Source organism: Diabrotica undecimpunctata, chromosome 3 (genome assembly GCF_040954645.1).
Source record: "Diabrotica undecimpunctata isolate CICGRU chromosome 3, icDiaUnde3, whole genome shotgun sequence".
Classification (NCBI taxonomy): Eukaryota; Metazoa; Arthropoda; class Insecta; order Coleoptera; family Chrysomelidae; genus Diabrotica; species Diabrotica undecimpunctata.
In genome coordinates, this window is record NC_092805.1 from 21,316,120 (window position 1) to 21,330,594 (window position 14,475).

The 14,475-nt window shown below is 32.6% G+C and overlaps 1 protein-coding gene across 1 annotated transcript in view; it reads right to left on the bottom strand.

Moving 5' to 3' along the window:
- Positions 1 to 2,994: 2,994 nt before the first annotated feature.
- egl (Egl_like_exo domain-containing protein) overlaps positions 2,995 to 14,475 on the bottom strand; it is a 51,892-nt gene continuing 40,411 nt past the window's right edge. Inside the window, exon 10 of the mRNA XM_072525472.1 lies at positions 2,995 to 12,666. Within this exon, the coding sequence (XP_072381573.1) occupies positions 12,227 to 12,666 (440 nt within the window). The 3' untranslated portion in view covers positions 2,995 to 12,226. The remainder of the gene's footprint in view (positions 12,667 to 14,475) is intronic.

The window sequence follows — 14,475 nt, forward strand, 5'->3', positions numbered from 1 at the left end:
GAGGAAGAGGGATAGTGTAAACCTTGTTTATACCGATAAGTCTTGGATTAACGTAGGTGCTTGTCAAAAAGGAATGGAGGGACACAACGATTAAAAATCAAAGAGGATGCCTTCTAGGGATGGGAAAAACCTACCAGTTTTAACCGAAAACCGGTTTTTTTACTTCGCAATAACCGGTTTTATCGGTTGTTTTTTTGTCCCGGTTATAACCGGTTTTTTATTTTTAAAGTAAAAACCGGTTATTAGGTTTTTACGGTGATTATGATTAGGTTAGGTATTTTTTTGGATCCCAATCATAATTATTATTCTCAAGTAATTATTCCAAACAAAACCATAATTCAAATTTTATTTTATTTTATAAATACAGAAGCAACCTTAAAGTGCAAACTCTCATCAGCCAGAAACAATTAAGTTTTATTATAATATTTTGTTGAAAAGGTATTGGTAATCATAATATTTACATAAGAAGTGATCTTTTACATCATCTATTTTTCACACTTGACTCTTGACATTGAAAGTGGGTGAATGGTTGTTTCTGGTTGTTTCTGATTACCAAAAATAATGTTCTGACTATAAATATCGAATTACCGATTACGAATACGAATCTCCAAGGATTTCCCTACGTTTTCAAAACGATACACACATACAGGAAGTATTAAATGAGTTAAAATGTACCTATTATACAAATATACAAACGTGTTAAAAGTAATACATGATAATTTTTTTTGATGGTAGTAAAAATAAAAGATGAATTGCATTATTCAATTTATTTTTAAGTAAAATATTTATGTTGATATTATTTTTTTTTAAATCCCATTTGAAAGAGTCTGGGAAATTTTTTATAATTTGAAATGGTTGGGGTGGGGAATTTTTTGGGTTTGGGAGGAGAGGAAAATTGGTGGGTATTTTAGAGGATTATATTTTTAAATGGTAAATTAAATTTGCATCATTAATTGAATACAATAATTGCATATTATATTCTACTCTCATTATATTCATTGACAATAGAACCTGAATTATTTTAGCGCTCTCTGTTGAGCAGTAGTATAATAGTTTTGGTTTACTGCTCTCTGCATCTGACTACAACCAGATGGAATTCTGTCTACCATATGCTTAAAAGATTTACACTAATGTCCCCATATATAGCTGCAATATTGGCAGATCCCTCAATTAAAAAAGCACCAAGGATGATTTCTGATTCAGATATAAAACTAATCACTGAAATTGTAAGCATTTTATCGCCTTTCGATGAGGCCACAAAGGAGATCTCGGGTTCCCAGTACATTACTGCTAGCCTTGTTATCCCCCTTATGTCTATTATCGAAAGATTTTTAAGAAACCTCAAGCCAAACCTTAGTACAGCTTAAAAGTTCTGCCAAAAGCTTATAACTAGCATTCAAGAGAGGGGCACTAGGCTTTTACGAAATCCCCTGCTTTGCCATGCTACAATCATGGACCCGAGGTTCAAAAAACTATATCTGAATCCGTATATAGCGGAGACAGTCACATCCAATTTAGGCTCGGAAGTTAGGACGTAACTTACCGAAGTCGGAAAACTTTTTCCTTCCTGCTCCTTCCAGAATGAAGAAGCCAAAGTGAGTTTAAAATCAAACCCTCTTTGGTCTTCACACGATCTGGAGTTGGTGAACAGTGGTTTCAGTTCAAGTTCTCAGGACACACAGATTCTAAGTTTTTTTCAAATGAACTGACTCTATATCTGCAGCAGCCTTTGCTGCCAAGTGATCCGTTTTCATTCTGGGATCAGAACAGAACCTGTATGCCAGGCTTGGCTTTTATAGCTAAAAAAATACATGTCGTTGGTCGGAAGTTCGGTGGTATCAGAGAGACTTGTGTCATCATTGAATGATATTGTGTCAGATGAGAGAAGCCGCTTAACCGACCAACATATTATATGAACGAGATTTTCTTAATAGCCTTCATGAAAAATACTGGCCAACATAATGTTAAATCCATTTCATATAATATAACCTATTTGTAACCTTCTAACCTATACTTTTTAACTTAAAATATTACTTCATATTCTTTTATTGTATATTATTGCAATATGTATATATTAATCTTACGTTATATTATATTTAATAATAATCATAATCATAATTAATAATAAAATAATAAATAAATATAATAATTAATAGAATAAAATGGTTTTATTAAAAATTGTGTTTTATTTATATTGATATTGATGTTCTTTCGATAGTTCTAATTTTGATCATATTGATATCGAGTCGAATGAAGTATCGCAAACTAAAGTGCATTGTAAATGTAACTTTGTAACTATTGGATTAAAAAAACCGAAAACCGTTTTTGATAAAAACCGGTTTTTTTGGTCGGTTATAACCGCCCGGTTAAACCGTAAGCAAAAAAAGACCGGTATAACCGAAAACCGGTGTTTTGTCAAAAACCGCCATCCCTAATGCCTTCATAAATGGGTTCTCTACTGAACTGAAAGCTCCAACCCAAAGAGGTCCTCGGTTTGTTTTTCTTCATATTGGAAAAGCAAATGGTTTTGTGGCATGGGCCGAATTAACTTTCTTGGCCAACAAGGGAAACGCTGATTACCACGACTAAATGGACGGGGATCTATATGAAGAATGGTTTGAGAAGACGTTAATTCCAAACTTACCGAAAGACCAAGAAAACGTTGTCGTTTTGGATAACGCGTCATACCACTCTCGCAAATTTGATTTCTCGACAAAATTGTGGAACAAAAGGCGAATCAAGGATTGCCTAATCGAAAAGAACATTTTCTTCGAGAAAGATTACCTAAAAAGTGAATTACTGGATACTGCGGCCGCATTTAGAGACGAGTATGACAAGTACAAAATTGAAACAACTACGGAAAAATATGGCGTTAAGATTTTGAAACTGCCGCCTTGCCTTACCATTGCGAGCTGAATGGTATATTTAGAGGATAGTTCTTGTATGACTGTGACGATTTGAGTAAATGATTTGGGGAATAAATAAAACACATAATTGGTAAATACTTGTGTTTGTATATTTTTCTAGTTAACTCAGTTACAAACAACATATAAATTATTTATTATAAATAATAAAAACCATTACCAGCAAACATAATGTATGTTAGATAATACAGTAGTATTGCTTTAGTGTTAGAATATATTCCAATACAGTCTTTAGTAATCTTAAAAAATAATTTAAGACAAAAAGACCCACACAACAAACAAAATTTAATAAAAGAGTACAAAAAAAGACTACCGGCGTACATGATGAATCACAAATATAAAAACAACACAACATAAAGAGGGTTTCACAGTTTTGAAACGATCTGAATCGATTCCTCTTCTTACAATACGGTCATAGCAAACGCTGAACCGGTGCAAATATCGTTAACCTAAAATATTTTCAACAATTTACAATTAAAATGACATAGTTTGTATTACGGAAATTAAACACGTTGTTTATCAAATTCTGTAGAGTTGTGCGAATTTTCCATCCAGTATTATCTAAATAAGTTAAGGATATTATAGCTATATAAGTACATCGAGTAACAAAAATACAAAGAACGGATTCTAGGAGGATACAGCTGTTATCGAAGAACGATTTCGAAGACTTTGATTTTGAAGAAATTTTCGAGACAATTTTGACATTATCTTTATTATGGATGAAATATGTTTCCAGCAGAGTGATAATTATTTACTCATAATAAACAAAGATAACCACATGGCGCAAAAATCAAACAGCTCATGCTTTCCAACTAGAGAGCTGTCAACTATAATAAGGTAGATACCATACTTCCAGATATACAAGGACTTAGTAGGACGAAAGCAAGATCGCAAGCATTCAGTGGCCAGCAGCTTCTTCTGACTTAAGACCATTTGAAACCAGATATTAACCATCTAATTAAAAAAAGTTGTAGTTACACGGTCTAGGTGGTGATATTTAAATTTTCACACACTTACTACACATGGTTGGTATTAATTCTACCTTTACTCTTACTTTTTCTTCAGCTAAGATACATAAATATACTGAGACTTAACCGTGTTGAAATTGGTTAAAAAGTTACATTTAGCATGGATAATAAAAGATGGAAAAAAGGGCGACAACTCTTGCGTGTTCAAAATTTCGGCCAAAAATGTTAAAGAATTTCAATGCAATATTAATCGCAATTGAAATTATTTTACTATTTTACACTTGTTGCATTTTACTGATTAATGCAACTTACAGTCCAATATTAACAGTCTAAGTATAATTTTTCAATTTCAATTTGTTAATTTGTCTATAAATTATAATTATTATTGGGGTGCAAACTACTCCCCAACAAGTAGTATATTATTTTTAACATTTTTTTTAAATCCATCTAAAACTCTTAATGTTGTTTAAGATATAAAATTATAAATATATATTTAAAAACTGAAAATGAAAGATGTCGGTTTTCATCATAAATGTGAACTGCAAATATACGGTCATTAATCAAGAATGAGCAATATTTCAACTGGTTTGACACGTGATATATAGGGTGTTAAAATATTCAGTTATTTCTTCATGTTTACAAACGGGAGTACAAAACTATCGTCCACTTCAATAAAACATTTTACTTCCTTTTTGTAACACCACTTTAATCATAATCCGTTCTATTCCAAATGTAATATTTAAAATACGTTAAGTAACTAAAAACCTATGGAAGCCACAAATTAGTAACGGCAACCGCGCTATAAGCTGTAACATTCATCAATCTAACCGTTATTTCGGTAATTCAAACGGAACTGCACTGACATTAAAAATGCAGTTTTCGGTTTAAATCCATTACTATGCAAAGTACCTGAAAGAAACAAACGAATTTAGCGAGGACAATAATTTTGATAGAGATACCTTAGATGAGGTGGATAATTGGTTTGAAAATTTTTATGAGAACAATCGTAATCTGAACGCCCTTCGGTTTATCACAGAAAATGAATATGACGAAACGTTACATAAAGGAAAAAACACAGCTCCAGAAAAGATTCCATCAACCGTAATATCCTTAGGCATCTAGATCCTGTTATTCATAAGGAAATAAGGTCATATAAGGCATATATGACTATTGTATGAGGAATAATTTCTTCTTCCCTAATGAATGGAAGAAAAGCATTGTAACAATTATTCCTAAACCTAATACTAACTACAACTTACCGTCCAATCACTCTTCTTCGAGTAATAGGAAATTTTTTGACAAAATTATTCAAGGAAGATTATATGAAGCATTAAACCAACATATTCCAACACACCAGTTTGGATTTAAGCAAAAATCATCAACAATCCATCCTCTTTCAATAGTAACATCCATTGTCCTTCCTTTCATTGTTGTAACTTAATAGTCTGATAATATTGTAATTACTATTTTTTTTAATCATTGTATTATATTTAGTCTTAAAAAATAATTTAATGTATCCATAATAATTATGTCAATTGGCTGAAAGACTTCGGTCTATGGCATTTTGGTACTTAGTATGAATAAAGTATATCTCTTTCACTCCATGACTCTAGTAAAAAATTATTAAATATTAAGTAGAATATATATAATAGGGTAAAAATAATTCCTCCTGTATATTTAGTTTAAATTTAATAGTATAACTACAAGAATGTCAATTTGAAAAAAAAGTAAATATGAAGATATTTACTTTGTAAATGCAGCTATGTTTTTTGCAGTAATTTTTGACATACATGTGCGCCAACATAACTTTTGATTTATGAAATTTCCATGCATTTAATTTATAACAGAATTAATTTTGTTATGTTGTTACTAGAATGCCATGTTGTACGTTGTATAAAAATGAAAATGTCCGTATGTGCTTTTAGATAAGGGCGTAAAATAGGATACGAAGCCATAATTGAAAGTAAAAAGAAGAATAAATAGTATCTGCGATTTTGACAGTGACATTTTTTATTGTTTGTTTGAATTTTCCCCAGCAATATCTTCCATCTCTTTCAGTCCGTATTATGCTTTTAGATAAGACCACAGAATAGGATATAATTATATCACTGACAGTAAAAAAGAAGAATAAAATACAGTCTGTGATGTACAGTGACATTTTTTATTGTTTGAATTATTTTCAGCAATCACAGTCATAAAACTTTTTTTTTGTTTAAAATCCTAAACTTATATTTTCTTACTACTTATTCTCAAAGAAGTCTAAAAATTTACATATTAGTGCTCAAGAAATAATCGTCTACGTATTGGATTATTTTGTAAGATAACAATAATATGGAGTTGGGAACACTTGTTGACTGTGCATACCACAACAGACAAATTTTGTACTATGATATGTATGTATATAAGAAATTACAATAATTTTTGTTTTGATTTTAAGAAAGTCGCTGATGCCTTGAATGTAACAGTTTAAGAATAGTTAAAATGTTACCAATAAGATACAAAAAGAAAATGTTTAACATTGCAAGGCTACTGCCAGTAAAAGATCGTAGTAAACCTGTCACTGATTTAGACTTTTTTTTATAAAAATGTAATTAGAAACATAATATGTGATATGTATAAGCACAGTAAGTACGAAGATCTACTCTGCTGCGAATAGCATTTGCCTACCACATGTGTTGGCGAGTAAAAGGACCAGAGTCTACAGTTGTAAATGGTAAATGCTCACCGAGAGAATGGTGATGGATGAGTGTTGGTGGGCAAGGTCCAAAAGTTTATAAGAGAGCTGCTATCCTGACCGAAACAGAGGCCTCGCTTTAAGGCAGGAATTCAAAGGTGTTCGTTTAGGTGTTTCATCGCGCTGGTTCGGTATTTTCCAAGATATGTATGTGCGAGATAAGAATAGGAATCGGGTGATAGTAGTAAATCAGGTGAGACGATAACTGACGGTTACATCCTCATGCCTGGAATGACAGAGAGAAGTTTTTGAACGCCGACCGTGTCGGGGCGGTGCCAGAACGAAGTGTTCAGAATTACACCCCTGGAGACTCCACCTGGCACGAAATAGACATGGGAATAACAACCCAACACTACCTGGATTGCAGGTGTCTGCAATTTTGTTTTCTTCTATAAAGATGTGAAAAAGGTTAGATTAGGTTAGGTCAAATATTCCTTTTTTTATTGAAAATGTGTTAAGTTGTTGTTGATTTGCATGATTTGAGGTTTTTTTTAGATTCGTGGTTGCCTTGATTCTGCAACAATTTTATAAAAAGCACAATTCATTTCCTTTTTGAAGAAACGTAGAGTATTCTTAATATTCTTTATTTTTAATTTTGATATGATTTCCACATCGTTATGTCTTGTATAATATGAATCGTGTCAGACAGATCGTATCTGACTTTAGCAGGACTGCCGAATGTTTTTGATTTTATTTTGCATCTTTCATTTTCAGTCATCACGTGTTTAAATAAAAATATCTGATAAGATATGGCAGCTACAATTAAATTATCTAAAAAGAGTTTCGCAGGTATCGGATATCCTATTACTATCTGAAAAGTATTATGGGTACCATATTGAAAAGATATGTCAATTTTCTTTATAAAATAATTATTAAGTTTTCTAACTACTGCGTACATAGAAAAAATGTACAATCATCTATTGGGTATTGATTTTATTTCCAAATTTTAATTAAGAAGAACTGTACAATTCTAATAAACTTGATCATGCGAACGAGCAGCATTTCCTGTCTCGTTCATGAAGTAGGCACGAAGTTCGAGCCATAAAAGATTTTCAATGCCGGAAAATTTAAAATTAATTACAATTTATCAATGTTCATTCAATATTGTAATAACATAGCATTGTCAAAACCCAGTAGAGTTGGTAATGCAGCTGTGCTTATCAATTTTTTACACCATTTATCGTGAAAATTTCAGACAAAAGTTTTATTTTCCCTAGAGTGTAGTATTCTGTATTTTTTATGGGGCCTCTTTCCTTCTACCACACCGTCAAATAAATTACTTAAAATGTCACAAATTGCATTTTCACGATCTATGTCCAGACCATAGTTTCTTATCTCGGAGTGTAGACTTCTTCAGTATATCCCTTCTTTATGTTATCTCCTGTAGTACACTTTGTGCATACAATTTTCTTTAACTATCTTCTTCTTTTTGCAGTGAGCAATATATGCCACAAAACTTTTATTATTAGCTGCCGCAGTTGCAGACGGAACGTCAGCAAGAAACAATTCCAGACCACGACCTACCACCCCGAATGCAATGTACCATTAAAAAACACCGGCCTCGAAAAGCTACACTACTTAAAAAGAACTAGAACCGATCAAATTATGAATAGGATATCCGATATAGATTTAGCTGGCACTAACACAAATAAAAAACGAATAAATATAGATTAAATCGTGCAAAAATAAATTAGCAGTGTAGAAATAAAAATTCAAATCTAATAAATATTAGTAAATGTTTTAAGTTTCCCTGTATATAAAAATCTGTAACGAATAATTGCAATTATCGCCAAAACCAGCTGGGCTCCTTACTATAAGATTAATTGTAGTCAATTCCTGTTAAATATTAGGGCGAAACACAGCTGCTTTTGAAGGTACACAATTTTTTTAATTTATTGCTCTTAGATATTTGACAAAACTTCCAATGTACCACCAAACATTAAACTATGTTTAGAATACGTAGAAAACGAAATGTTTAGACTACGTAAATGTTTTTTCCTTATTCTTTATGATAAACAACATTGAAAATATGTAGTTTTATAATATATCTCATAACTTATAAATGGGGATATGCTGGGTATCCCCTAACTTATAAATAGGTGATATTTATCTTACAAATTATAAACTAGTTAACAAAAAGATGTTGTTCCTCTCATGAATAATAAACGGCATTAACTAATTAAAATATTGTTTTTCTCGTTGTTGATAAACGATTGTGACACAATGATATTGATTATCCCGTAACTTAGAAATACGCTGTTAACACGGAGGTGTTATTTCGTAACTTATAAACAGTCGAAATTTATCTCATAAATTATTAATGATATACTACTAATAATAGCAATTGTCTCTCCATAAATGATAAACGATGTTAACTAGGAGACACTGTCTCTATAACTAATACTATGTTAAAAAATGAATGTTTTTCTCATATTTGATGCAGGATGTTAAGTAACAGATAATAATAAGACAAGCCCTTATTCTCTTAATGAGCTTCAAAGGGATCCTTTCGAGTTCTAGATACCACAGCCTTGTGAAGCCTTTGCACTGACATAAGACTTGCAGAGCTGTTTCCTCTTCTTGTAGACAGAACCGACAAGTATCCTTTTTGATCCAGCCCTTACGACTCAAATGCTTATTGAGCCTACAGTGTCCAGTCAATAGCCCCACTATCGCCATGGCAGTCTTTCGATTGTGGGTCAGTAAGTCGGCTGTGAATTTGGCTGAATGTCCCTTAATGAACTAATAACTCATTAGCCTGTCTGTCCTGGTGCGTTTCTCCACCATTTCAAAGACTTTTCTTGCACATTACAGCCAATTATCAATGGCGGCTGTTTTGTGTATGTTCGCAACCCCAAAGTTGGACTCCGTGCCAATTCCGGGCCTTCTCTGGCCAATTTATTATCCTTTTCATTGTCTACGTGGCCTTTGTACTCTTGAATCCAAGCTAGTGTCAATATATTCTGACTTACACCCTGGGAAAGGGTACCCAAACAGTCTCAACAAGTTTAGAGTTAATCTGCATAGAAGAGGACTTTTAGAGTTGCTTCCAGGTCTTTCCTCTTTGGTGCTATATTAAAATGTTTATCAAACAAACAATGTTAACACACATGTTGTTATCATATCATAACTTATAAGAGACGATATTAACAAATCGATGTTGTTTCCTTCATAAACTATTGACGATAATAACTATTCCCTCTTTTTTTATAATCTAACACAAATATATTGTTTATCTCAGAAATGATAAGCAATGTTAATAAATAGCTGTTACTAAGACTAGAAATTGTTATTTAGATTAGTATTCTCAAAACAATAGTTTAATGTTTGATGGTTTTTGTAACACAATATATACATCACTTGAAAATTAAAGACTTTTGTGTTATCCTACTTCTATACCACTTAATTGACGCCTAAAACATCGATTACAATCCTAAACATTTTTTCTTTAATCTAGAAGTGCTTGAGAATTTTGCAACAAATAAAATCAAAAAGGTTTCACAATTAATATCCAAAAAAGGCACTGTTAATGTTTCAAAACCAATTCTTTCAAATAAAAAATGGAATGTACTTGCTCAAAAAATTTTATAAGAAACTAATTATAAAAAAACGGCTCTGGATAATTTCAAATCAACGTACCTTACAGATCTGCATTTTTATTTAAAAAAATCGGCCTGAAGTACTTCAACAATTAAATATTTTGTCTCTATTGACGACAAAATGAAGTACAAGTCAATTTTTATAAAATTTGGCGGGGAAATAACAGGTTATCTGTCTAAGATCCAACATTTAACACGTGTGTTAAAAGAAGATACTTGCCCTGTTTGTTTCTTAAAGACATATCATGTCGGAGTAGAGGAGCTTTTAATGTTCAGTGGTGGCCTCCAATTCACATCTAGCTTTTATTTGCTTTCTCACGGCATACGGGGCTCTTCCTTTAGTGAATATCAATTTCCTGACTTTATGTAGAAGAAGAATGGTTCAAGAACAGCCAAAAACCGCGATGAAGGACATCAAAAACCAAAAAATGCCTAGCAAACGAGCATTAGCAGCGAGGAAAATGTTTAAAAACTTGTTGGATCAAGCTATCGACCCTAAAAAGCTGTTCAAACTGTTTTTTGATTACCGAACAAAAATTCTTGCAGATTCATAATCAGCGTCTTTAAGGTAACAAGAAAATGCAATTTTTAAACAAAATTCACTCTGTTTCTGATTCTGTTTTGATTCTACTTCATTTTGTCGTCAGTTAAAATATACAAACCAATACATAATCTTTGTATATACATTTCTCTAAAAGGCATTACATACAAGGCCACAGTCTAGATCAAGACTGGTAAAAACGTTTCTAAAACAAATAGACTTTTGTTATTGAGCATCAATTTTTGTGAATAAATCTCGATACTACTCTTTACCTTGTATCGTTGGGTGTGTGGTATTAGCAATCAAAATATAAGTAGTACGCCTATCCGGAAGTTCACATGCACACACAGGACAATGAATACACCGATAACAGAACACTTTTCTCAATGAAAGAGATTTATCAGTGATAAACCTACTAATACTAAATATGTATCAGTATAAATGCAACAATTTCAACATATTTTGATATATTAATAATACTACAATAACGAAACAAATATGTGTACTTACACATACATTGAAAATTACGTAAAACGGAATCGCTTGGTTGCGAACCAATTTTCCGGCAAAGATGAGATTCCGAATTACCCAGGTTAGAATGTTTACATTAAAATATTAAGTTAATTAATATTTATTAAAATATTAAGTGTTAGAAAGGAGAGTTACGCAAGTTTCACCGTATAATAAAAGTAAATAACGTTTTCTAGATTTTGTAACAAATTCAAGACATGTTTCAAAAATAATACGTCTTGTTCGAATGAACTACTTCAGCACTATTGAAGTTCACTGTTGTATTAATTATTTTGCTGCTTGTGACATCTATCGGAACTGCCAAGACACATCTAACGTGCAGCTGGCGCCAATCGGTGCCACATGTATTTACATGTTTTAATTAAAAACTAAAATTGGAATATCAAGAAATACGAATGAGAATTACACACGATACTAGATTAATGATTTCTTTGTCTTTCTCTTCTACTTACTTTTCTCCCTTTTGCATTTGCTTCTCTGTAATACATTACTTATATTCTTCTCGGTCCGTGTAATCTCGCAAAATAGAAAAATCACTGATTACAACACAGAAGCAACTACACTAGAAGAATATATTATAACTTAACTGGCATCAAATCTAACCTGGCATTCCGAATAATAAAAATCAAAATTTTTATAAGTAGGTAACTGATTTCCTTGTTAGTAATGGTGATTATTAATATAAATTATTATAAAAGCTGCCCCATTTTTGCTTTAGGCTTAAAATCAATGCCATTCGTATCTTATTGTAGAGACGTTTGTCAATATTTTCAAATATCAACTAAACCTAGCTTTTAGTTATTTATCAAGTAACTTTACTACTTGTTCGAGCATTTTGTTTGCTAACACCAGCGCCACCTATTGTTTAATAATTTACCTACGACAAAACATTCCATATAATTCAAAGAAACCTAATCTCACTGTCTACTTTATTCCGTAGCTTCGTTAAAAAATATCTTCGTGACGACTATATCACCCGTGCTAAGTGTTTGAGTGCCTACATTAGAATGATTCTCCTTAACTATACCGGGTTCGTTATCTACAACGCTACTAACGTACGAGTTAGTAGGAGAAACGACCCGTTCGTGTTTATACCCGTTATTTAGTTTGCAATGACAACTACAAGTGCATTTTTCCGACTCGGTGTCATTCTGCAATATGGCAGCGTTGCTGAGGGTTGTAACGAGTTTCTCGATTTTATCGAATCGATCGAGTTTGCCGTCGCTCAGGATCGAATCGACCATTTGCATCGACTCCGTTAGGCTTGTGGGCTCCGAATTGCGAGGGGAAGTCAAATCGCTGTCCAAGCTTGGATAGTCTTGGTCATTGTCACCGTCTTCGTCTGAACTATCTCCGTCGCGATCTTGACCTAAAACAGATTCATTTATACGTTATTTTAGCATTTGTAGATAGTAGCTTCTTAATATTATATAAAAATATAAATTTAATCGGAAAGCAGGAAAATAAGGATTTTTATAAATAAATTTGTCTAAATATAATTTTCAAATCAATAAGTTGTTTATTGTAAAATTATTCGTTAAGAGCAACTCCACATTTTGTAGGTCACAACAATAACACATGTCTGCAAAAAACATTGAAAAGCTGTTCTGATAATTTTAACTGATTTATATGGTTTATGATGAGCTGAATGCAAAAAATTAATTCCGTTTTGGCTAGCACGTCACGTTTGTACCCAAATTGAGTATAGTTGTGCTTCATTTTCCTTGATATATTCTTTCCATGAATGAATGGCGAGAAATGGGAGAGGCCTTTATTCGACAATTCGGATAGAAAAAGAGCTATAAAAAAAAATTCTTTCCATCTACTTGATAGCTTAGATCATAGACATACACACATAGACCAGGTAAGAGTGGACAAAATGTATCTTTAGGCCCATGATACAACCCAAGTCTTGAAAAAACTTTAGCATTCTTTTGACTATATTGTTGTAATCAGGATCTTGATGTTGCCCAAACATTTCTTCACAATATCCTTAAAAGCGAACCATCTTTCACTCTGGAGATCTGTCATGGTGTTGGCAAACTCTTAATCTGCTATAAGTCTTCTGATATCTGGTCTAAGAAATATACCTACATCTGAAACACCGTGTATACCGTACATCGTGTGTAAGAAGGCGATATGTCTATAGTACCTCCGCAAATGTGAAGAAGTTTGTAGTTTGTATAGCGTATGTTTAAGAATAAGTCATGTGTTTTGTGTGAAAAATCCAGACGTCTTAGACATTTTCTGATATCATTTTCGTTGTCAGAAGTCAGCACATCAAATTACATAAGAATTAGTTAAATTATTCAAACAGCTTATTATATAATGTAAGATCCCAAAACATGTTTTAACAAGTGGAAAAGCATAAGTACTGGGATTATGGAGCTACAAGATTTAAAGCATATAAATCAGCGTTCTATGAAGGAGTCTCTGGTGATAAATAATATGAAGAAGCAAGCTCAAAACCTCAGGTGTCGTCAATGTGTCAATCAGGAGTGATGTAGTTAAACAATATTCTGGTAATCTTCCTACAAGATGCAACAAAGACTAACTTCAAATCGACGATGCTACGCCAGCAAAACAAATAAAGTGGTATAAATATAGACCCAAGTCTCTTTGTCACTGTAATGGTGACAAACAAAACTCTGACGTACACTAACACTGGGACTGGCGTTGTGGAGATTAAATGCAATAGTAACTGGACTATTTTTCAGGGCTGCTGCATAAATCAAGAAACAATACTATCTCATGAAAACCTGTTCCTTATATAACGTATAGGTAAGTCGATGGCTTACAGAAGCAGCTTGAAAATGCATGGGAACAAAGACGAAAACAAAAAAAATTGTTCGATCAAGAATGCTAAAGAGTCCTACAGGACACAAACAAAAACAAACCTAAAAAGTTCTATAGGTAACAAACAAAAATATTGAACTACCTGTCGAACTCGTCAAATAAAAAACGTGCACAATATAACAAGGAAAGAGCCGCAGCTAGAGGAATCCTAAGGAAAAAAGGGTACAATACAATGCAACAACAAACTGAAAACATAGAAAAGGGTATACACACAATAAAACAACACAAGAGAGGCTCGTATCTAAGGATGCCTAACTTTGTCAGAGATGTCAAAAATGCAGAATTACTCACCAACGAAAACAAAATAATCGAAAGAAGGGCT